General features: G+C 68.9%; 3 protein-coding genes across 3 annotated transcripts; 2 read left to right on the forward strand and 1 right to left on the reverse strand.

Moving 5' to 3' along the window:
* Positions 1–21: 21 nt before the first annotated feature.
* CHLRE_12g555001v5 (uncharacterized protein) lies at positions 22–15,787 on the reverse strand. The gene is made up of 6 exons (XM_043069072.1): positions 15,605–15,787; positions 15,470–15,523; positions 12,527–15,375; positions 7,535–12,409; positions 6,573–7,174; positions 22–6,342 (listed from the first exon to the last, which is right to left on the reverse strand). Exons 3-6 carry the CDS (start codon positions 15,367–15,369, stop codon positions 1,484–1,486), a joined length of 13,179 nt encoding a protein of 4,392 aa, XP_042918925.1. The 5' UTR covers positions 15,370–15,375; positions 15,470–15,523; positions 15,605–15,787; the 3' UTR covers positions 22–1,483.
* Positions 15,788–15,907: 120 nt separating this feature from the next.
* On the forward strand, positions 15,908–18,559 carry CHLRE_12g554929v5 (uncharacterized protein). The gene has a single exon (XM_043069070.1). It carries the CDS (start codon positions 15,949–15,951, stop codon positions 17,917–17,919), a length of 1,971 nt encoding a protein of 656 aa, XP_042918926.1. The 5' UTR covers positions 15,908–15,948; the 3' UTR covers positions 17,920–18,559.
* A 3,658-nt stretch (positions 18,560–22,217) lies between these two features.
* Positions 22,218–24,529, forward strand: CHLRE_12g554850v5 (uncharacterized protein). Its single transcript, XM_001694106.2, has 6 exons — positions 22,218–22,447; positions 22,935–22,967; positions 23,181–23,244; positions 23,582–23,647; positions 23,847–23,899; positions 24,063–24,529. The coding sequence occupies exons 1-6, from the start codon at positions 22,338–22,340 to the stop codon at positions 24,193–24,195; spliced, it is 459 nt and encodes a 152-aa protein (XP_001694158.1). The 5' UTR covers positions 22,218–22,337; the 3' UTR covers positions 24,196–24,529.

The raw sequence follows: 24,529 nt of genomic DNA on the forward strand, positions 1-24,529 counted from the left end.
GAGACAGCGTCACAGCGCCATCGGCGATCTGTGGGTTGCGTGCCTGCCTGGCAGCGAGGAGGCGGTCGGACGCGTGCGCCACTGCCCCAGTGCACTGTGCATCTATCACCAGTTAGTGCCGCGGGAGCCACTATCCGCAGCCGCGCTCTGCTTGCGTGTTCGTCGCATCACTCTGCACGCCGACCCCTACTCGGGGAACCGCTTGCACGGTCGCTGTGGTTGCTGGGCCGCTGTACTGCCCGTGTTGTTACTGCCACAGGATTCCAGGAACACTTCTGGCAAGGGGTGCATCTTTGTTGCTCCACTGTTTGCCCGGCGGCCCCATGTGTGCGGCGGCCCCGTGTGCTTCCACTGAACGAGCAACCGTTGTCTTTGCCTTTGACGCATTGCCAACCGCACAACAAATTCGGAATGTTTTAGCATCGTAGTCACTTCCACCTTACTGCGTACTCCGGCGTCGAGGCGTCTCCCAACCCACACGCCCCCGAGCTTCATGCTTTTATGGCCCATCATGCCCATTGTAAAGGCCAAGTATTTGGAAATCAACTGCAGTCGTCTAGTCCACCGCGGGCGCCAGCGCCTGACTCCAATGCAACGGCAGCAGCGCGGCAGCAACGCCCAGCGGTAGCTGCGCCTTCGCTCACGGCCCCACACCCCCGACAACCCCTGAAGGCCGGCTTGCGGCTGCCAGGGACTGTGCCCCCCTGCCCGCACAGGAGCGCCTGGCCGCATAAAACGATATAAAACCATATGATGTTCCCTGCGCCGCTTCACGCCAGCAGCTGCAGCTGATCACCGCTGCCCACAGCCTTTATTGCGCACAGCAGGCTGGGCAGCTTCCCCATCTCGGGAGTCGGCAGTCAGCTGTCCTACCTCGGCAACTAACACACACATAGACACACACACCGTGCAGCCCCGTGCGCCGTCCTCCATTATGGCCAACAAACTACCGCGAATGCCGCAATGCCGCAAACAGCAAACCCCGTCATTCTGTGCCGTGCAGCCACAGCCCACCATGGTGATCGGTGACGTTCGTGCCCCGGCATCCAAGGGAACCCCACTGGCGCGAGAGACCACACACGCCCACCTGGTGTCACGTGCCCTTGGCGCCCACAACTAGATCGCATATCCAGCCGACCGCGTCTCCTACCAGCAATCCCCTCCTCGCTGCAACGGTACCCCACCAACGTCCACAGCACTTATGCGCTCGGGTCCCGCCCCGCCCCAAGCCGTCAACCAGCACAACCACCACAACGTGCTCGGCAGCACCAATAGTGCAGTGCACTGCGCAAGCCAGTCACGGCCAAAACTACTGTCTTGCCGCCGCCGGCGCCACCCCTGACGTCGGAGCCCCCGGTGCTGCTGGAGTGCCGGTGCCGTGCTTGCCGCCTGCTCCCCGGCCCACGGCGCACATCAACCGCAGCGCCGCTCAGTCGTCCCCACAGCACCGCCTTGCTGCCACGGCCGCGCTCCAGACGTGTCGTTACCGCCTGCCGTACGCGCCGCTGGCTGCTGACGCGGCACACAACTCTGCACACGTGTCCAACACCCCCGCCACGTCCTCCCACGCCTGGCGCCACAGACGAGCCTGCACCGCAAGCGGCAGCGACACCACCACCCGCTGAACCGCCCCCTCCGGCCCCCCCGTGCCTCCGCCGCCGGAACCAACCTTACCGCCCGCTCCTTCCGACGGACCCGAGCCCACACCAGCCTCTTCCCCGTGCGCTGCTGCTGCTGCTGCTGCTGCTGACGGCTCACGCGGCGGGCTGCCGGGCTCTGCCACAGCCCAGACCCACCCCGGCGCCGCCGCCCGCTCCAGCGCTGCCACCTGCTGCGCCTGTCTGTTGGCAGCAGCCAGCCGCCGCGCGGCCGCCGCGTCGTCCAACAGGTCGTCCACATAGCCCATGCCGCCATCACCGCTACGGCTGCCGCCCAAGCCTGCAGCGCTACGAGCAACGCAATCGGCGTCGCCGTCGCCGCAACGGGGCGCGGCATGGAGGCGCCACACCACACGCCAAGCCGTGCGGCCACCGGGGGACGCAGAGGCGCGCGCCGGCGCCGGCGCCACCGCCTCATGCTCCTCGCCTGCAGCAGCCTGCCCGTGCAGCTCGGCAGCAATGCACAGCCCGCCAACACCTCCTCCGCCACCTCCGCGGCTGCTGCCCCTGGCGCCGCCGCCGTCCGCTGTGCCGGCGGCGCCAACTGCCAGCAGCAGCTCGCGGAGGCTCTCAGCCGCCGCCGCCAGGCCCTCCACGCGGCCCTCCACTCCGCCACCGGCGTCACCGCCGCCGCCGCCGCCGCCGCATTCCGCCGCCACAGCCCGGAGGGCGGTCTGCAGCCGCTGCAGCCGTGTCAGGTGTTCAGACCAAGCCGCCGGGAACACCTGCAGCGCACCACTACTGCCACTGCCACCACCGCTGCTGCTCCCCACAGCACCGCCACCTGCAAAGGTGTCGGTGGCCACAACTCCAGTGCCGGTGTCATAATCCGCAGGAGGCGAGGTCCAAAACGTGGCAGAAGCGGCCTCCAGCGCGAGGCGCAGCGCGGTCTGGTGCCGAAGCAGCAGACCAGCGGCGGCGTCAGCGGCCCGCGCCAGCACGGCAGCCGCCGGCGCCAGCCCTGCCTCCGCCGCGCCAGCGGCGTGGCGGAGGTGACTGGCCAGTCGCTGCAGGTGCTGCTGCTGCAGGTGCTGCACTGCCGCCGCCGCTGCCGCCGCCTGTGCCTCTGCATACTCCGCGCCGCCATCTTCGGCGCGAGGCTTCAGTGCCGCCGGCGAAGCCGCAGCGACAAACACGTGCCACACATCGCCCGCCAGGGCCCGCATGTGTGCCGCCAGGCCGCCCTCCGCCGCCGCGTCCTCAAGCGCCGCCGCCGCCAGCCGCTCCGCCGCCGCCGCCAGCCCCGGCGCCGCCGCCGCCGCCAGCTGCCGCCGCGCCGCCTCCGCCTGCAGCAGCAGCTCTTGACGGTACTCGTCGTGAGGCAGCGGCCGCAGCAGCACCTTGCGCAACAGCTCATTCAGCGGCGCAGCCCTAGCACCGCCGCCGCCGCCGCCGCCGGCCTCGCCACCGTCGAGGGCATCGCCGTACGCATCCATGGCTTCCGCCAGGTCAGCCGCCGCCAGCTGCGCCGCCGCCGCGGCCGCCAGCACCCCGCCGCGATAGCCGCCAGCCCCTGCTCCTGCCGATGCGGCCGCCGGGCTCACAGGAGCTCCGCCGGCAGGCACATTGGCAGCAGCGCTAGCGCAGAACCAGGCGGCGGCGCCGGCGGCGTGTTGCCGCAGCCGCCACACCAATGCGCCGTACGCCGCCACGCCGCCGCCGTCCAGCCCGCCGGCGGCGGCGGCTGGCCATTGCCCCCAAGCCGCTGCCAGCGGCTGCTGCTGCTGCTGCTGCTGGAGTCGTGAAGGTGCCTCCACCTCCGCCAGCATGCTGCCTGGCGCGGTCAGCATCATCAGCTGGTCAAGGTCTGCGTGTGACAAGCCTGCCGCTGCGCTGCCGCCGCCAGCGCCCGGGAACACAGGGAGGTTCGTTCCTAAACCAAACAGCGATGGCGGCGGCGGCGGCGGCGGTGACAGCGACAGTGGCAGCGGCTGCGCCGTCTGCTGCATCCAGAGGCTCAGGGAGGGGAGCAGCAGCGCCATCAGGATCAGCAGCAGCGCCCGTCCCGCACGGCCCCATATGCCAGGAACGCCTCTGCTCGCTTGACCGGATGTGGTGCCACTGCTGCGGTCTGCAGGCGTAGCGGCGCGCGGTTGCGGCTGCACTTGCGGCTGTGACTGCCATCGGATTCGCGATATGGATCTAATTCCAGCTACCAAACCACCAGCAGTGACAGCGTGAAAAAGACGTGCTGCGTGCTGTGTCCCTTGTGTGGGTGCTGCTGAATGCGGCGCCGGCGTCACCGCCACAGGGGGCGCTGCTGCTGGTGGTGCTGCTGCTGGCTCGTCTCGGACCGCCGTCGCAGGCTGCAGCGGCAGCGCACCTCCTCGGCTACTGCTGCTGCTACTGCTGGGCGCTTGCCCGCTACTCCCGGCGGCGGCGGTGCCGCCGCTGCTGCGGCCACCCGCGTCCCCACTGGCGCCCGTGGTGGCGGTGGTAGTGCTACTACCACTGGTCCTGACGCTGCTTGGGCCGCTACTTGCCCCACCGCTGCCCATGCCGCTGCCAGCCGCACCGGCGCTTTCCCTGCCCTTGCCACCGCCACGGCCACCGCCGCTGCTGATGCCGGCCCTGCTCCCTGTCACGCTGCTGCCGCTGCAGCTCCCAGCAACCGCCGCGACGGCGTTGGCCGCGGCCCGCAGCAGCTGCCAGGGATGCCGATCACGGGACCGGCCCGACCCTCCTGACCCCGGCCCTGATGATGATCCAGGGCCTGATCCTGGCCCCGACCTTGCACCTGCTGGTGGCGGCGACGGCGGCGCACTCGCGCCCCCCTCCGGAACCGGTCCCGCCGGTGCCGGCGCCGGCGCAGCGGCTTCCGAAGACGCGGACGCGGCGTCGCTACGCGGGCCGTGGTGGGCGGCGCTGCCGGCTGCCGCGCTGCCGCCACGCAGCAGGCTGGCGAACTGGCTGGCAGCTGCCGCCGGCAGCGGCGTCAGCAGGCCCCCGGCACTGAACGCTGACGACTCCTGTCGGCCGCCGCTAGCGGCTGCCCCCACAGCCTGTTGTGCTCCGCCCGCCTTCCGGCCGCCTCCTGCCGCCCTCCCGGCGGCGCCGCCGCTCGTGGCTCGCGCCGCCGCTGCAGTCAGCAGAGTCCCAGGCGCCGCCGCCGCCGCCACAGGTGCCGCCGGCGCAAGCCGACTTGCCGAGCCCTGACGGCTGCGGCTGGCGGCAATGCCGCCGCCTGCGCCCGCAGCACCGGCAGGACTGGACCCCAGGCCGGCGGAGGCAGAGCGGTGCATGCGCACCAACCGTTCGTCGTACAGGTCGTGAAATCCGCCGCCGCCCCCATCCAAACCGCCGCCGCCGCCACCGCTGCCCGCCCTGCCGCCGCCGCCACCAGTCAGGTCGGCGGCGCCGCGCCTGGCGTCGCTGACGTTGCTGGCGGACCGGGAGGGAGGAGCGGCAGGTGAGGCGGCGGCGGTGGCGGCGGCGGTGGGCACTGGTAGCGAGCCGGAGGAGGCCAGCGGCGCCGACAGGCCTAGACTGAGGCTGCGCTGGCCGCTGCTGGCGGGAGACGAGGCGCGCCAGGGCTCGGCAGCCTCCGCCCGTGGCACCGGCGACGGCGGAGGCAGCGGCTGCAGCGGCAACCCTGGGGGTGGCCCTGCAGCTGCCGTGGTGCTGGCGGTGGTCCGGACAGCGGCAGAATCTGGGGGGAGTGGTGAGGCTGCGAAGCCGGCAAACGCGGATGCAGGTGGGGGCGGTTGCGGGGCCGCGGCTGGGAGAGGAGGCGGCGGCGCCGCGCCGGTGCGGCTGCGCTGCTGCTGCTCCTGACGCTCCTGCTGCTGTGCAAGGGCAGAGTTGGCAGCAGCAGCGGCGGCGTGACGCGAGCAGGAGGTAGTGGTGCTGGCGGCCGTGTGAGGAGGAGATGGGTGGGTGTGCACGGGTTGTGCGCCGGGAGGGCTGGTGATGGGGGAGCTGCTGACGGTGTCGGTGGCGGCGATCCCGGGACCGCTTGGACCGTGGGGCCGTGGCGGCGGCGGCGGCACCAGCGGGCGCATCTCCAGACCTGGCGGCTGAGGCTGCAGCTGTGGCGGCAGCAGCTGTGGCGGCTGCAGCTGCTGCGCAGCAAGGTGTGGCGAGACGGCAGTAGCACCCGCACCTGCACCCGCTGTAGCGCCAGCATCGCCACCAGTGGAGGCGCCTGACGATGACGTGTGTCGAAAGAAGTGTGCCACCGGCACCGCCGCCGGCCGTGGCGGCGGCGGTGACACGGAATCGCTACAGCCGCTCTCCGAGCCCCGATAAGCCACCAGTGAGGAGCCGGGACCCGAGGAAGTGGAGGCGCCACTCGGCAGTAGCACCAGTCGCAGAGGCGTGCTACTGCCGCCGGCAGCGGCGGCGGAAGGGGCACCGCCGCCAGCTGCTGCTGCAGCCGCAAGGCGCTGGGGCGGTGGCGGCGGCGGAGCTGTAGCAGGTGCAGGCGCGATTGTGGCTGTATCTGGAGCCGCGGCCTGGATGTTGCTGCTACTGCCAGTGCCGCCGGCCGCCGGCTGGATGGGTGTGGCTGTAGCAGCGGTGTCCGCAGCCGGGGTGGCAGCTGGGAGGGGCGGGACGCTGTGGGCAGCGAGGATGGGGCCGGGCAGGGGTAGCAGCGGCAGTAGCGGCAGCGGCAGGGCTGCGGGCATGCTGGTCTGCGTTCCGAGCGATAGCGAGGTGCGGCCCACGCCCGCCCATTCCGGACCTGTGTTAACGAGCACAAGAAAAAGTGCACGCAAATCAGGACCTGTTTGTATACGGCGAGACGTGGCACGAGGTAGGCAAACTTCGCGTTTGAATGACGTTTGCGACCTGCGCAGGTCTCCTGCGCCGTGTGTACAACCGGCCCGGACCACCAAGGAATTGCACAAACACGCCCCTGCTCTTCCTTCCTTCCCTTCCCTCCCACCCCTCCTCCCCACAGCCCCCACTCACTGGCAATGTGGCCGTCCCCAGCGTCGGCCAGCGAGGTGGAGGGCGTGTCGATGAAGGGCGAGTTGAGGCCGCTACCGCCGGCGAGCACACCGTACCGCGGCGTGGCCGGCTCCGAGCTATCCTCCTGCTGCTCCGCCGCCGGCGCCGCCGCCGCTGCCTTGGCTTCGGCCGCCACCAGCTCTTCATCACCAGCCAGCGCCTTGGGCGCCTTGGCCGCGCTGTCTACCGTCTTGCCTATTGCACTGATGGATGAGTGCGATGCCGCTGGCAACTGCGGGGAGGACCCGGGAGCAAGGTTCATCCCTTGTGGGGACGGCTGCGGCGGCGACGGCGGCGGATGTGGCGGCAACGCCGCTGCGCGCGGGCTCGTCGGGGCTGGCGGCGGATCCTCGCTCCCACCGGATGTAACGGCAGCCGCACCCGCAGGCAGCGGCGGCGGCGGCGGCGCCGCCGCGCCAGTGGCGGCGCCGGCCAGCGCGGCGTAACGTGCGGTGCTGGGCAATGGCTCGCTGTGAGACTCGCCGTACAGCTGTGATGGCGGCGGCGGCGGCGGTACTGATGCTGATGTGGACAGGTGCGGGCGGGCCTGTGATATGGACAGCCTGTGCGGGGCAATGCAGTGCCGTGGGGTAGATTAGAGTGGAATTGCGATGGGGGCGCGCGCGCCATAGGTACTTGATCAGCCATTGACGGCAAATGAAAGCATGGAGGACAGGAGCCCAGCGAATGAAGCTCGTCCATGCCCAGACATCCACCACTGCTCACTGGCCGCGCCAGCCGTGCGACCATCCCGCCGCCAGTGCTTTGACTAGCTTCCCGCACCGCACCCGCGATCAACACAACTGCATCTGCCGGCGTCTCCGACCCCACCCACCTAAGCCCACACCTTACTCACACCCAGCCACGGCACCCACCGCCCCGACAAGCCACGCCCCCACACACACCCACACGCATACACACACCTGCGGAGGGTGACGCTGGGACGCACATCCAGGTCCACACCCGACCCCAAACCGCCGCTTCCAGTAGCGCTGCCGCTTCCATCCGTCACGGCGCCACCGCTGCCAACTCCGCCGACTGTAGCAACCCCGCCGCCAAAACCCGGCAGCCCCGCCGCAGCCGCCGTCACGCCCGCCGCCGGCGGTGCGACGCCTGCAGCTACAGCCGCACCCGACGGGCCCAGTTGTAGCAAGTACATTGGCGCCGTCAGCGCCACATCGCGATCGACCTCGAGAAGTGGCTGTAGCAGGGCCGCCGCTGCTGGCGGCGCCGGCGGCAGTAGCAGGGGCGCAGCGACGGCGGCGCCGCCGCCGCCGCCAGGCGCCGGCAAGGCGCCTGCTGCCACCGACGGCAGCGCCGCAGCCGCCAGCACCACCCGCGGTGCGGGCAGCGGCGGCGGCGCCACCCCAGTGGCAGTAGCAGCAGCAGCGGTGGCTGTAGCGGCATCGCCCTCCTCGTCCTCGCCTCGCGCCTCGCGCCCAGCACACCCTGGCGGCGGTGTGGCGGATGTGGCTCGGGACACCGTCGCCGTCGCCGCTGCCGCCTGCCGCCACCGCCCGTCTCCGTCGCGCAGCTCGCTTGCCTCATCCTCTAATGCATCCCCGGCCTCGCCGACGCCATTGCTCGCAGCTGAGCTCGCGTCGGCTGCGTCGGCCCGCCGGCGGCGCCCAGCGGCATGGGACACTGTACCCAAGCCCAGCTCTAGGTCCCGCGAGCTGCCCTGAGATAGGTGCCGCTGGTGACTGCTGGCGGCAGCGTCAAGGGGCGCCGCTGTTGCTGCGGCCGGTTGCAGGACCGGCGCCGGCTCAGCAGCCGCTGGCAGTGCAGCACTAATTGGTTGGTTGCCGGGCACAGCCACAAAGGCTGGCGGCGGCGCCAGCGGCGGCTGCGGCGCGGCGGACTGAGCTGCTGCTGGCGGCGGCGCCGGCGGAGGCACCAAGGCCGGATGTCGCGCCGCCACCTGCGGCTGCGGCGGCGGTGGCGCAGATGGCGGCTGAGGCTGCGGCGGCAGTAGTTGCTGCTGCTGCGACGGCTGTAGCAGCTGCTCTTGCAGCGGCTGTAGCAGCCCGGGCGACCGCACGAATACCAGGCTGGAAGCGGCATCCAGCACCGGTACACCCACGGCCGGCTCCTGCTGCTGCTGCCGCTGCTGCTGCTGCTGCTCCCGCAGCTGCATGGCTTGCAGCTGAACGGGCTGTTGCTGCACGGGAATGCCCAGCACAGGCGCGTCGGCCGTCACAGCCACCTGCCTTGCTGCCGTAGGCTCGGCCGCCGCCACCGGACCAGGCCTGGAACCTGTCCTTACGGGCTGTTGTGCGGCATAGGATTCCACAGCTGCTGCTGGCGCCGTCCGCCCCGCCTGGTCCTGATGAAACATGGCTGCCATCACCGCCTGCCTCTCCGCCTCCAGCTCCGCCTCCTCATCCACCGCATGCCGCTGCCACCGCTGCCCCGCGTCCTCTTCCTCCTCTTGGCCCTCCGGCTGAGGCGACAGCCGCCTGCCACCACCGCCGCCGCTGCGCCGCCAGCGGAGTACGCGCATTCCTCCCATGTACCCCGTCCCTCCCTCTTCCTCCGCCTCTTGCGCCTGGTCAGGCGGCGGCGGCCATTGCGCAGGCGGCGGCGGCGGCGGCAACGCCGTCGGCAGCCGCCGTCCCACCTGGGGCGCCGGCGGGACACCGCCAGCAGCGCCGCTTGCCGCCACGCCGCCGGGACCGCTGGCGCCGCTGACACTGGCGCCGCCGCCGCCACCATTGCCGCCTGCCGCCGCTGCCAGAGCTCCAGCTGACAGGATAGGGTGCACAGGCGGACCGGTCGCATCGGGTGGCGGCGGCGCCGCCGCAGCCGGCGGCATCCCCGCTGGCGGCGGCGGCGCAGAGCGACCTTCTGACGGCGTGGCAAATGGCGACCACAGCAAGTCCGCCGGTTGCTGAAATGCGCCATAGCCGGCGGCGGCTGTAGCAGCCGGCGCGCCGCCGCCTGGAGACATGGGTGCAACTGCCGTGGTTGTCATTGGGTTGGGGTCCCCTGCGACAGCCGGTGCCGGTGTCGGTGAGGAGAGTGGGTTTGCTGCTGCTGCAGCCGGCGGCGCCGCCGCCGCCGGCCGCGCTGCTACTGCCGTGACGGGCCAACTGTTGTACGGCGGTAGCAGTTGCACTGCAGTAGCACCCTGCTGCTGCTGCTGCTGCTGCTGCTGCTGCTGCTGCTGCTGCTGCTGCTGCTGCTGGTGGCTGGTGACTGAGGCGAGGGGACTAGCCTGCGAGCCGGTTCCGCCGATCGAGGCGGCGCCGCCGGCAGTGTAGGTGCTGCCAAAGGCGGCGCTCGGCTGGCCGGCAGCGCCGCTTCCGGGCTGCGATGCAGCCGCAGTAGCACCGTAGGGAGCGAGCGCGCACAGCCGACCGCCGCTGCCACCCGGCACTGCTGCAGCCATCGGCACATCGAAGCTGGCCCTCCCGAACTGCGTGGTGCGAGTGAACGTCCAGTCCCGTGCCTGGCCGCCGACGCCGCTGCTACTGCCAGTGGGCGGCAGGGGGGGTCCAGCAGTAGCAGCAGTAGCCGGCACCGCCGCAGGCACGACAGGTCCCGCATAGAGCGTGGGAGCAAGCTCCGGCTGCGGCTGCGGCTGCAGCTGTAGCTTTATGTTGCCCAGGATGGGGTGGAATCCAGCTGACGCCGCCGCCGCTGACGGTGACGCCGGCACCGGCACCGGCGCCTGCCGCGGCGCCTGCCCAGCCTGCTTCTGCCGCTGCCGTGGCACACCCTGTGCGGGCACCGGCGCAGCCGCGGCAGTAGCAGTAGCAGGCAGATTCGGATGCCGCGGCGGCGAGCCCCACGTCAGCGTCGCCTCCGACCGGTAGCTGCTACTGCCGGGGTCATCCCAGCTGCCGCCGCCAACCCTGGGCGGCGCCGGCGGCGCGGCTGTAGCACCAGCCTCGCCGGAGCCTCCGCCGGCAGTAGCAGCCGCGGAGGCGGAGGCCAGGTAAGAGCGCAGGCGGCTGTATCGCGCGCCGGCAGTGGTTGAGGTGGTTAGCTCCGTCACGTCCGTAACCTCAGACGTCGAGCCCCGCTCCGATCCAACATCGTACGGCAGGGCGCCGCCGCCGCCGCCAGCAGTTCCAGTCCCGCCGCCGAAAGCCACGTCGTACAACAGCCCGACATCGGGACCAGAGTCGCGATCTCCATCTCGGTCGCGATCTCGAAACCCGCGGCCGCCGGCGTCGCCAGCAGCCTCACTGGCGGCGCTATCGCTGCCGTAGTCACTGGCACCGCTATCGTCATACGTACTGCTGCTGCGGCGGCGCCCGCCACTGCCGCCGCCACCGTACTGCCGGCGCCCCCAGATCTGCTGCGGCGGCTCGTACTGCTCATCATCAAAGAATGAGACGGTTTTGCGAGTGTACGGCGGCTGGTGCGGTTGCTGTTGCGCGGGGAGGTAGGGCGATGGCGGGTGCGGATGCGGGTGCGGCGGGTTCGTGTCGTCTAGCGGCGGGATGGCACTGCCGTGTGACAGGTACGAAGTGGCGGAGGCGACGGAACCCGTGCGCAAGATGCCGCCAGTGCGTCGGCGCGGCGGCTGCGGCGCCACTGGCGCCGCCGGTGGCGCCAGCTGTTGGGTGCTACTGCCGCTATCGTTGTCTTGGCCGCTCAGGCCTGCCGAGCCGATGGCGCCGCTCCAGCTGACGCGGCTGCCGGCGCGGCCGCCGCCGCCGCCACCACCGCCGCCAGCGTCCCGGCCTGGCGGCAGCGATGCCGATGGCGATGGCGGGCGCGGGCCGGCTCGGCCGCCGTAGGCGCCGAAGCTGACACGGTGACGTGGCGGGTGGTGCGGCGGCTGGGGCTGAGGCGGCGGTGATGGCAGCGCCGTCGGCCTCAGTGGCACGCCGCCCACTGCCCGACGCGCGGCCGGCTGCTCTGCTACAGCCGGCTGTTGCGGCTGCAGCGGGAGCTGCTGTGCTGGTGGGTGTCGGCAGACGGCTGTAGCATGCCGGCCCTGGGCGCCGGTGCCAGCTGTGCCGCCACTGCCGCCGCTGCCGCTGCTGTTACGGACGCCGCTATCCGGGGTTCCAGTCCGCGCGCTGATCTCTGGACCCATCGCTGGGTGCGTGGCACCGCGATACGTGCGCTCCCCATGATGAGCCCCCGGGGCTACAGCTGCCACAGCCAGCGGTGCTGGTGGCGGTGGTGGTGCTACTGCCGCCAGTGCTGGCGATGTGGGTCGGGCGCCGCCGCCGGTTGTAGCAGCAGGCGGGTGGTTCAGGGGCCGGCCGTGCTGCTGCCGGGATAAGCTGGCGCTGCCCCCGGCACGAGCCCCGGGGGGCGGCAGGTGCGGCAGGTTGTGGTGGTGGTGTTGGTGGTGGTGTCCCTGTTGTTGGGGCTGTTGGGGCACCTGCTGCTGCTGCTGCGTCGTCGTCGGCTGCGGTGTCGGCTGCGGTTGAGCATACTGCGCGTATGGGTGCACAACCTGCTGAGCCTGCGGCAGCGCCGCCTGAGGCGGCGGCTGGTGCTGCTGCGGCCCGCCTCGCGCCGGTCCCCCTTGCGCCGCCCCTGCTCCCGCCCCAGCCCGGGCCACTCCGAAGCTCCATTCCTCCTCCCTTTCATTCCGGCTGACGCCGCGCACGCCACCCACACCTCGACCACTAAGCCCATAGGCAGCGGAAGCGAGGCCGCCACCGCCGTGACCCCTGCTGTGGGGATGTAGCGCATGCATCGGCACGCCGCCGCCGCCGTCATCTGCACCAGCCGCCGCCCGCGCCGCCGCCAGCTGGAGAGCGCTGTGGTGCGCGAAGGAGGCCGCGTCTTGGCCGGGCAGGATCTCCTCATTCTCGGTGCATATCGACCTGCGTGGTTCCCACGCGCACTTGGGATTGAAGCACTTGTATACCGACTCCATTGGGGTATGTGTATGTCATTGTACACAGATGTTCGTGTTACGGTTTGCCCACACACACACGCACCTGGCCGCTTCGTCGCCGCTGTCCACTGTGGTGGGTGTGCCGCCGTGCAGGTCAGCATCGCGCCACAGGGCCGCATGCCGCGCCGCCGCCGCCGCCGCCGGGTCCTCCACATCCGTACCAGTAGCCGCACCGCCGCCAGCGTCTAAGAAGTACCAGTGCGGCACCATCCGCCCACCGCCGCCGCCGCCACCGCGACGGTGCAGCGGCGCTGCTGCCGCACCCGCAGCGGCACCCCTGACGCCGCCAGGACCGCCGCTGCCCTTGCCAGCCCTGCCGCCGCCGGCGGCGGCGCTGCGGCCGCCGCCCAGCGCCGCCGCCGTCGCAAGCGCCGGAAGCGCCGACGGCGCGGATACTGACGGCGGGACTCGCCGCATGGTGGGAGTGGCCTGCAACGGCGGCACCGCGAACTCAAATTCGTTATCTCGGTCGTCCAACGCCGCCTCCGAGGCCTCGTGCACACCCGCCGGCGCCAGTGCATCCGTGTCGCCGCCGCTGCCGCCAGTCCACGTGCTGCCAGCGCTGCCGAAGCGCCCCGCGGCGATGCCACCGCCGCCGCCGCCGCCGCCAGCCCCAGCCCCAGCCCCAGCCCCAGCCCCAGCCCCAGCCCCACTAGCGCCGCGGCCGGCCTCATCGCCCTCTACCGGGCTCTCCGAGACTGCAGGCATGCCTCCGCCGCCGCCGACGCGCCTGTTGCTGCCGCCGCCGCCGCTATAGTGGTCCAGCATTGGCGCCCCTGCAGGCGTCTGCGGCGGCGGCGGCGGCGGCGGCGGCGGCGGCGGCGGCGGCGGCTGGGTTATGATGCCTGAGACCTCGAAGCTGACGCGGCTGTACTCCTGCCGCCAGCGCGACCGGCGCAGCGCCGCCAGTGCCTCCTCCGCCGCCTCTGCGTCCTGATCCTGCAAAACCTCATCCGGCCGGTGCACCAGCGCACTGTAGGCAGTAGCAGCAGGACTGGCAGTAGCAGCATCATCAGGGGTAGTGGCGCCAGCGGCTGCAGTAGCAGCCGCCTCGGCGGCGGCATGCACAACATCCGAGGCGGGGGCGGCGGCGGATATGCCGGACGCGAGCGACAGTGCCGGCTCCATGTCTAGGGGCACGGCCGGCGGTGGCGCTGCTACAGCTGCCGTGGTGGCTGCGCCCGGCAGTAGCGCGGCATGAGTCAGCGGCGGCGGCAGCGGCGGCGGCGGCGGCAGTGGTGGCGAGGGCAGGGGGTGCAGCCTGGGCGTGTCCGACCCGTGCGTCTGTCGCTGCTGCGGCTGCCGCTGCGGCTGTAGCTGCGCCAGCAGGGGCTGTAGCTGCGTCGTAGCGCCCGGCTCAGTGACGCCGCCCCCACCCCCCACGCTGCTGCCGCCAGCGACGGCGTCGGCCGAGGAGCCCGGGCCGGGGACTGGGTCGGCCGCTGCCGGCGCAACGGCCGTAGCCGCGCCCCGACCCTGACCTCTGGGTGCTGCTACTGCAGCCGCTGGCTGTAGCAGCGACAGTGGTGGTGGCGGCGCCGTTGCCGCCACCTGCGGCCGTAGCACCGGCGACGCAATCTGCGCCTCGTCCAACAGGAAGCGCTGTAGCAGCTCGGCCGCCGGGTTGTCGCTACTGCCGCTGCTGGCCCCGGTGCCAGTACCGGTGACGGTGCCACCGCCGCCGCCGCCACTGCCGCGACGGCTGCTGCTGCTGTGCGAGGTGCCCGGGTACCGCCGCTCCCGCTCGCGCTCCCGCCCCCGGCCGCCCGTGACCGCCGCCTCTGCGGCCTCTGCAGCCTGCACCGCCGCCGCCCGAGCCGCGGCCGCGCCCGGCCTGGCGCCGCTGGCCACCATCTCCTCCTCCATGATCTCACTCTCCGTCCGCACCACAGGCTCACGACTGGTGGAGGCGCCACTGATGCGCCGCGTGACGCCGCCGCCGCCGCCGCCACCGCCGCCGCTGCCACCGCCGCCGCCGGCGCCGCCGCCCCCAGTCGTTTCGCCAGTGCCACTGATCGCTGGGCCGCCGCCACTGGGCCTGGTGCGGCCTGCCGCGGGAACAGCCCCCGCCGCCGCCGCCGTGTCCGTATCCATCCCCGTCATCAGCTCTAACAGGCCTGGCACATGCTGCGCCTGTTGCGGCTCCCCCGCCTGGGCACGCAGCCTACCGCCGGCCTCCGCGGCGTAATGCTGCTGCAGGAGCTGCGCCTGGGCCGACGCCGGCGCGCCTGCCACAGCTCCATCGCCGCCGCCGGCGCGGCCGCCGTCACCAGCGCTAACCCTTCTGCGCCTGCGGGAGCCTCGCGCCTCCGCCTCCGCTTCCATCTCCGCCGCCACCGCCTCTTGACCCCGGCCCTGCTGTCCCTGCCCCTGATGCTCAACCTCTGCCTCTGCTTCTACCTCCATCCCATGCTGCTGCTGCTGCTGCTGCTGCTGCTGCTGCTGCTGCTGCTGCGGTGGAGGCGAGTGCTGTCGCTGCGCCGACGCGGACGCCGACGCCGGCAGCGCAATCGCCGGCTCGCCTAGCCACAGCGTCGACGGCGCTGACAACGCCGACGGCGCGACAGAGGCGCTGCCAGCACTCGCCTGGTCGCCGCCGCCGCCGCCAGCGCCACCGCCGCCGCTGCCACTGCCGTCGTCTACGGCCGCCCAACTCCCGTCCAGGCTGCTTAATCCGCCACCGCCACCGCCGCCGCCGCCGCCGCCGCCGCGGGTAGAATGGCCACCGCTGCTCATATGGCCGCTGCCGCCGTCACCGCCGCCACCGCCGTTGATTGCGGCAGCGCGGTCGCCACCGGTAGCCCTGCCGCCGGCGCCGCCCGCGCCGGTGTCGGCGACGCCGCCTCCCGCCGCTGCGAGCAACTCGCCAGCCGCGTCGCCCCTCATGCACACCTGCAAGCGTTGCCCAATGTACAAAGGCTCCTCATGCTCGAGTCAGAAAGTTGGACGCTTCGCGGGGCGCTTGGTGCCCCCCACCGAATCTCACCTCGGCTCTAGAGGTTGCGCCTGTGTCCTTTCTTGTCGTCGCTAGGCGCCAAGCCTGCGTGCAGCAGCAGCAGCAGAGTGAGCCACCAGGGGGCGTGACCCGTAGGACTGACAACTCAACCTGAATCGCTCTTACGTTCAAATTAGCGTTCGCAATCAGCAGGAAAGAAGCGGAAGTGGACACGATGCTGCTAGTCGGCGCGTCCGAGCTTGGGCTTGCCGTGACGCTGCCGCCGCCGCAGAGCTCACCTTTGCGAGTACGCCGTTGCGCCCGTTTGTGTGATGTTCAAATCGCCAAGCTGCTGGGTAACTATCATTTTGTTATATCGCCAGCCGGCCGAACTGAGCGGAAGATAATGGAAAGTCCGGATGACGAGGGGGGGAGCTAACTTCTTGGGGGCCAGGCGCTCATCGCGGTCGACCCATTCCTTTTCTTCGACCTTTGCTCTCTTCTTTCTATATTCGCAGAACTTTGCTACCATGTTGCTCACCTCCAATAAACAGCTGCATTCTGTGTCAGCTGCTGCTGCTCTAAAATCGGCGTCGCCGACCGGCATCATCACCGCCCCTCGGCGACCAGCCGCAGCCGCAGCCGCGGTCCGGAGCTGCGGCGGCACCGCGCCTCATGCCCCCTGCGCCAGCCGCCGTGCGCCGCCGCTGCTGTGCTCCTCACTCATGCGCCGAGCCCCGCCTCCTGTCGCCGCCGCCGCCGCTGCTGCTGCTGCCGCCGCGCCGCGAGGCCTCGCCACGTTCCACGTGGCCTCGGCCTGCGCGGCGTCAGCTGCTGCTGCGGTGCGGCCTGCAGGCTGCCGGGCCCACCCCCACCCCCACCCCCACCCCCACCCACGCCCCCACCCCCACCGCCAGATGGTGCTAGTGATGCGGCCGCCGCCCTACGCCTCGCGCCACACAGCCACCATCACTGCTGCCAGCAGTAGGCCCCAGGACGCCGCCGACGCAGCTGCGGCCGGCGGAGGCACGGAGGCGACAACAGCGCAGGGCTCGGGCACGGCACCCCCGGAACGGCAGAGGCGGCAGCAGCAACAGTGGCAGCCGTCTTCTCGGCTACCGCTGCTGAGCGAGCTATTCCGGGACATCGACATGGCCGGTCATGTGCTGGCGCTGCTGCTGCACCAGCGCGCCCGCACACGCCGCGACGCCGCTGCCCGTGCCGCCGCCGCCGCCGCACGCAGCGCAGATCGCGATGCCGATGCGGCCGCCGGCAGTGCCGGCCCCGCCACCGGCGCCGCAGCACAGCCCCTGGCGCAGGAGCTGGCGGCGGCGCTGCAGCAGCTTGCGGCAATGTGCGAGGCGGCGCAGGTGCAGTGCGAGGCGGCGGCGGAGACTGCGTCCGCAGAGGCCGGGGCTGGGGCCGGGGCCGGGGTGGCGGGCGTGGCGGTAGGCGCAGCGGCTGGGTCCTCAATGGACGCCGCCGCGCGTGCCGCCGCCCTGCGTGCCCGCGCCAAAGGCCTCCGCCGCCTTGGCCGGAGCGCCGCCGCCGCGCTGGCGGCTTTGCAGCAGGAGCAGCAACAGGAGCAGCACGAGCAGCAGGAGACCGTGGCGGCGGCGGGGGGAGAAGCCGTTGCTGCTGGTGGCGATAGTGCTGTTGCTGCTACTGCCGACCCCGCTGACACTGCTGCTACTGCTGGTGGCGGCGCTACAGCCGCTACTGCGGACCAGCTGCTGGCGGCGCTGCAGCAGCAGCTGCGACTCACTGCCTTCTCCAGCAGCAGCGGCGAAACCACGGCCCCAGCGACGGCGGCGCCGGCGGCGCCGGCGGCACGCAGCGCTGGCATGGCAGTGCCAGCAGCGGTAGCGACAGCCGCAGCGGAGGCGGAGAGGCCCGTGGCCGCAGTGGCAGAGGCCAGCCTAGGTGCCACGGCGCCAAGTAGCAGTAGCAGCGGTGCTGCTGAGGTCGGAGGGGCCGGGGTCGAAGGCGGCAGCAGTGGTAGTGGCACCGGTAGCGCCATCGCAAGACGCCGCATCCGTGTCACCCGCCCGAATGCGTCTGCAGGCTCTATCGCCCCTCAGCCCGGCACCAGCGGTCCCTCTCCCCCGACCCCGCAACACACGGCTGCCAGCGGCAGTAGCACCCGCAGCAGCAGCGGCAGCAGCAGTGGTGCCGGCAGCAGCGGCGGCGCTCACAGCAGCAGCGGCTCCTGCAATGGCGGCAGCGACCTCCATCATGGTGGCTGTAGCAGCAGCCGCAGCCGCCGCAGTGCGCACCGGGGTTCGTCCTGGGTCGGCGCGACAGCAGGCGCGATAGGATGCTTGCTGCTGGGAGGGCTGATGCCGTCGCTGCCACTGACGCCGTTCGCGTCGCAGATGCTGCGGCTGTGGACGTACACCAGTGCATTCGTATATATGGCTCAGGCGGCGGTGCTGCACTCCCGGCGCGCGCGGCGGGGCGACGGCGAGGAGGGTGACACGGGCTGCGATGAGAGGGGCTGAGTGCGGACCGGCGCCGAAGACTGGGAGGCGAGGTTTGCATGATAAACCATGATTCACTGGACGTGTGTGCACAGCCGCGCATGCCAATTTTGCAAGCGAAACATCAAGTGCGAGGACGGTAGTTTGCAAGTTGACTATGGCCTCAGTCTGGCGCAGTGACAATGACTGTGCAATTTTGCTTTCCACTGCCAACACAGATTATATGGGGGCGATGATGCGTGGGGTCTGGATTGCATTTTGTCGTTCCCGCCCCAATAATGCATCGAGGGCAGGCAGTTTGGCCGATCGGGGCCCGGCCGTATTATCATAATAGTGGCAAAATCCAAGACTACAGACATACTGTCAATTGAATTGTAAGCCTACGCCGCCCCAGGCCTCGCAACTACGTTCAACAGTAAACACGGCCGGCGGGCGGGTTGTTGTCATCAGCAGCTAAGCGCAGTGGAATGAGCTCAAAGCCAAGAAGTATGTAGTCGTGGATTTCACAGCAACCTGGTAAGCAAAATTCAGCAAGGGGCGGCAACGACACATGGCTGGTTCTGTGCGGCCCTGGACCTGCTCATGAGACTACGTACAAACATTTAGTGTGCTAGGAAGCTCACATGCACAACGAGCGCCCCGCGAAAACCCTAATGTCGACTGCACGCACGTGTAGCTACCCAGAGGGTGAATCGGCAGTTGCGGCAATCGGACAGAGCGCCGTCCCCACCCCCAGTCGACGTCGGGGATGCCGCGCAGACCTCCAGCCCATCTAACAGGACCGCGGGCCAGCACAGTGAAGTCAGGGGACTTCAGCTCGGCACCGTGAGCGCATAGCCCGGGCATGCAACCAGCCTCAGTGCCCTTGCGCTTGCCCCGCGTACCGTACTGCCTGTTCTCGTGCCGCCTGCAAGCCCACTCCGCCTTCCGCTCTGGTCTACGTACGCATTAGTTCCGCAACGCACGTCAATTACCGTATGCCGGCTGCGTCCGTACGCTATCCACCGTACCTCACGTCGATAACAATCCTAGCAGCTGCAGCCCCACGGCACACTAGGCTGCCCCGCCTCGCTTTAATGGCAAACTGCACAAATCCCTCCCTCCCAAGAGTCCCAAACCCTCCATACTCCTCGTTCCCCCCCTTGCTCCCCCAGCCCCTCCATCATAGGTCGGGGGCGGAGTTTACGGAAAAATTTTGGCAGCGGGTTTCTGAACAATAAAGATGTCCTTTTCCAGAAACCCGACATCTTGACTTTCGCGAGGTCGCGAGGTCGCAAGGAAAGCAGCCCTCATCTTGACTTTCGCGAGGTCGCGAGGTCGCAAGGAAAGCAGCCCTGTCACGCGGATTCCACAAAGGAAGAGTTGCCAACTTCAAACTTTCCCCTTCGCACCCTTGTAGCCGTAGCACAGGCCAAACAATTCTGAAGTCCGCCCAACCTTGCCCGTGTTAGGCCCACACCCCTAACGTTCATAATGGTTCAAAATACTAGCACCCGTAAGGTGTCGCTGCGAAGCGTTTGCAAGGACGAGGCAACGCTCGCAGCAATTAGGTTCAAGGTAGATTTTGTGGCCACGCCCCTTCGGTACCGCCTGCTGGACTTCCTGCGGCACTTCGTCGTCTGCCGAACGGACCCCGCCTTCCACTGCGCGGTCTGCGACACCAAGTGGCGGGAGCAGTGCGGACTGGCTGCGCGGCGTCAAGGACGTAAGCAATTAGTCTAGAGCGCTTTATGCTAGAGCGCATTATGCGCAGGTATCATTGACCTGCTGGTTGCTTCCCAATGCCCGCAGTGCGCGAGCGGGCTGACGTCTCGCCACAACAGCACGTCTTCCACCGGCGTGTGCCAACCATCGACATCAACCTGCTGCAGGAGTCCGCGGCGCTCATCACAACGTCCACGCATCGTCGCCAACGCCAAAGCCTCCTGTCGCATTTCTACGATGCGCACTTTGCACCGCTGCTGAGCGAGGACACGGGTGGCCCGGCCATCGACATCACGGCGCACCACCAGGTACGGGTCACTCCCTGGGACCGCGGTCGTGAATGCCTCATGTCGTTGACATATGCCCTGTCGTTTCCTGTCGCAGCTGGTGCACCACCTGCTTCAAGACGTCCTCACCAACCTGGAGCAGCACTACAGGGCGAACTTTCCCAAATGGGTTCGCAAGTACTGTCGTGCGAAGCTGGAGGTGAACGACGATGAGGTGCCGCTGGGGGGACTAGCGGGCATGGCGCTTGGTCAGCCGCAGGCGGGCAACGAGGGCGGAGCAGAGACGGACGAGGAGGACGAGGAGGACCAGGTGGGCATTGGGGTGTGCTCAGCTTCTTTGTAGATGCAGTCTATCTGATTGTATCCTGGGTCAGGCTGGGTTGTGCTCTGAGGCTGCCGTTGTTTGCCCCCCTGCTAATTAATGATGTCTGTAACTCCCCGTCGGCAACAGGTGCACGTTACAGCCAAGGCAAGGAAGGCCTTAGCCGGCCTAATGACTGCGGCGCTGATGGGCTGGCGGCAGCTACCACTGACAGAGGCAGACCTCGGCGGCCTGGCGGTGCCAGATGCGCTGCTGGCTCGTGCCAATGCCACTGTGGCGCCCTTGGTGGCTGCGTGGACGGCCCGTGGCATCTGGCCTATCCAGCGCGGCGGCCGGGGCCTCCTGCAGCAACGCACTCACTCACCCACTCACCTTCACCCACTCACTCACTCACTTACTTCGCAATTCAGGTCAGGCAGGGGCCCAAACCGGGCGCTGCTGCGTCTGCTGGTGGACAAGTACGCCCACCTGGTGGTCTACGTGGACGAATACTACACCAGCCAGGTACGCTGTGATCTTCACAAAGCAATGCGCACAACGCTCAATGCACACGTACCTTACCTGGCCCAAACCTATCTCTGTGTCTGAGCAGGTGTGTGCGAAGTGCGGACGGCGCCTGCTTGGTAACGGGCAGCGCTGCCTGGAAGTTGTGATTCCGTTTGGTGGCTCGCGTGCCCGCGACGTCCAAGTGTGCCAACACTGCGGGACTGTGTGGGTAAGTGGGATGGCAGGTTTGGGGCAGGTTTGGGGCGGCAGGTCGGTTTGGAGATGATGACACGGGATGACACGGGATGACACGGGATGACACAGGGCGGTTTGGAGATGATACGGGGTGACACACGGGATGACACATGGGATGACACACGCCCTGTTTGCATGTTGAACTGCAGGGCCGCGATGCCAACTCGGCTACAAACATGCGGCACGCGCTGATGGAGATGCTGCTTGGCAAACCGCGGCCTGCAGCCCTGCGACCTGCTGGCGGCGGTGGCGGTGCAGGGCCTGGCGGCGGCGGTGGCGGTGGCGGTGGCGGTGGCGGCGGTGCAGGGCCTGGAGACGGCGGTGGCGGCGGCGGTGGCACCGCGCCTACCGGCGGCAACAGCAGCGGCCACGGCGTTGGGCCCGGTGGTGGTGGCGGCACGGGCGGCCCTGGGCCCAGCGGCAGTGGCGGCGCGCATGTTCGGAGCAGAGGGGGCGGGCAAGGCCACGTGGAGGAGGACAGCGCGGCGCCGCCTTCAAAGCGGCGCCGGCGCGCAGGTTGAGACCTGCCGGTGTTGTCTGGTTAGCGACCTGTGCTGACGAGGATGGCGTAGCGGGCAGTCGGTGTTTTCCTTGCTGTCTGGTTGGCCTGCTGCCTGCTGCACTAGTGCTTGATAGCTGGGCGCGACTGGGCACATATGGCGGGCGGTGCCTGTACAAACCGACCCCGGCTATGTCCGGGAGATGAGGCTAGTATCGGAACCTTCGGCCTCAGACGGAGGACGTGGCGTGGCGGCACAGCCCACTTTTCCCTTGCAAGGGAGAGCCACCTTCTCTTGTCCAGAAACCTGTCACTGACGCCGCACCTGCCTTCTTAAGATACGAGCATTGGCTTAGGTTGCGTTGCCCAGCTGGCGAGGCCGGCGAGAAGAGCGGGCTGGGAGCGCAACAGTTGCAAGGGTGGATGGTGTTAGTGCTGGTGTGGCGGGGAGACGAGATGAGGCTCGGCTAGTGGATCGAAGTTGTGCATGCAGCTGATCGGACCGGGCCGGGATACTCCCGGTAGTTACCATTACCAAGAGATGACGCCATGTATCTGGATTAACAGATATGAGAAGCGGTCAGAGGCATCCTGCCTTAAGGGGAGATACGCAGACGCTGGGGATCGGGGCGGGGGTGGGGGGTGGGGTGGGCCTGGGTGGGCTGGAGACCCTGTGGAACGTGTGCCGGTTGTGCTTTAACCGTCCAACTTTACTGGCTATCATCGCTTATACCGCTGTCACATTTCCATACTGTGTAGTCAATTAATAAAATATCAGGGCGTTCTGCGCCCTAAGGCCGGTGCCACCTAGTCCCGGAGCAACTCGCAACACTTGCCACAGCACACTTGCCTAAGACCTCGAGCTCATATCCGATAGGTTGAAAGTATGGGCGGTCGGATTATCCAGGTGAAGAGCGCGGAGGAGTGGACAAGCCATATGCGTGAATGCCGCGCATTCGGAGGCAAATCCTATCTCGTGGACTTCACGGCATCGTGGTAAGTTCTTAACTGCGAATGGGGCTCCTCGAGCCCAACTTGGCTTCCTGACAACAAGGGCTTGCCACTGGCATGCAAGAGATCCGGCATTCGCGAAGCTGTGACAGGGTGGCAAGCCACAGGGACACGATATCTTATTATGACTAGGGACTGCCGGGCCCTTGCTCGGCACCGAGCTTCCCGGGCCCACATCCTTTCGGGGCCCACAGCTACCTGGTGGGGGTGGCGGACGTGCGCGGGCGCCCACGCAGCCGCGCCAACTGGGCCTGCCGCCGAGCACAGGGCAGTAGCGTCGCAAACTTAGGACAGCGCCCGTCTGCTGAAGCCCGCAAGCTGCAACGCACCCTTGGACACCCCCGATGCATGGTCAGGGCCCATGCCGCGCGGCGGCCGCACGAACTCTGTTTGGACCCACACACTGCTTCCATTCCTCTGCCTTCCCAAGCCTTCTGTGCTGTTGCACCCGCTGCTTCCCCTCACGCCGCAGGTGCGGAGCCTGCCAAAAAATCGCCCCGCTCTAGTGAGTAACGCCGCAGCGAGGCTCGGCGCAGGATGCGCCGCGAGGCTTGAATCCTCCATCCAAGGCGCAGGCCTTCGTCCACTGCACTTGCGCACGCCTTCATCCCAGTGACTTCCCGTGGACTCGAAAGAGCGCATACGGCACCATACCCATCTCATGATCCTCACCCCACACACACACCCGCCACGTCCGCATCCCCCCGCCCTCGCGCAGTGAGAAGTACAGCGCCGAGAACCCCAACATCACATTCCTGAAGGTGGACGTCGACGAACTGGCGGTGAGGTGGCGGCGGTTGCGGTGGTGGTGGGGGGGGGGGCGGTGGGGTGACAGTGAGGTGGTGATTGTCGAGGGATGACGGCGAGGGATGACGGTGAGCTGACAGGGCAAAGCGGAGTACAGGGACGTGAGTGGCGAGGCGCCAGGCGGCGGGATGCTGTCGTCAGCACCAGCGTGCGGGGGGGGGGGGCAGCGCAGCCGGCAGCAGCCAGGGCGCGGCCGACCAACCCATCCTGTGTTTTCCTGGCTTCTCCTGGCGCCCGCTGTTTCAGCTCTGAAATAAACACAGTAAGTTATCGCTTACTCAGATGAGCGCACGCACTCTCCCACACGCCCAGGATGTGGCGGGCGAGTGCGGCGTCAAGGCCATGCCCACCTTCATCGGCTACTTCAACGGCGAGCAGGTATTGACTTGACATCTGAAGCAAGTGCACGTAGGCAGCCGTGGGTGGAATAGGGAACTGGGGCCGCAGCGGGTGCAGGTTTCGGGGAGGGGAAACAACCGTCGGATAGCGGGGGGGGGGCGGGGCCGCAGCGTCTGCGGCAGCTGGGTCCCACGGTCCAACATCACCCAACATCCCCCAACGCCACCTGTGTGAGCAGGTGGACACAGTGGTGGGCGCCGACGACGCCAAGCTGCGTGAGCTCATCGCCACGTGAGTGCTGGCGTGACGTCACGGCACAGCAGCCTGCCGCCGTGCGCTGTGGGTGTACCCCGCGTGCCTTGGTGCGGACAGCGACGGCTCTGTGCGCTAACTCGAACAACTGACACCACTGGATTCAGTTGATTGGTGCTGCGGGTGTCCTGTCTGTGTGCAGGCTCAATACCAAGGGCGGCGCTGGCGCGGGCCAGAAGCTGGGCGGCGCTGCCGCCGCGCCGGATGACTCGCCAGAGGCGCGGCGCGCGCGCATGCTCGCTGCTATTGAGGCTCGCAATAAGCCCGCGTCGTAGGCAATTTAGGCAACATGGCCAGGCTAATGTCGGACAGAAGACATGGGTGTGTGATGGGACAGGGTCGGGTGCACCCTAGCAGACAGGGCTCCATGCGCTTGCCTGTGACGGTGTGTGTTGCGGGGCGCAGGTATGATGTGTGCGTCAGTTGATTCAGGATGTAGCCCGGCCCATGTTTGTGGTGCGCTGACAGTTCATGAAGATGCTTTGATGCAGCGAGGTCAAATGGAGTGAAGGTATATGGGACATGAAAAAGGCAAAGCAAGTGCCTAATGTAGTGAAGGTGTCGGAGATGGCTGCAGTCATAGTTGCTGTGCGGTCGCAGGTACCAAAT

The sequence above is a fragment of the Chlamydomonas reinhardtii genome, chromosome 12 (assembly GCF_000002595.2).
Source record: "Chlamydomonas reinhardtii strain CC-503 cw92 mt+ chromosome 12, whole genome shotgun sequence".
Classification (NCBI taxonomy): Eukaryota; Viridiplantae; Chlorophyta; class Chlorophyceae; order Chlamydomonadales; family Chlamydomonadaceae; genus Chlamydomonas; species Chlamydomonas reinhardtii.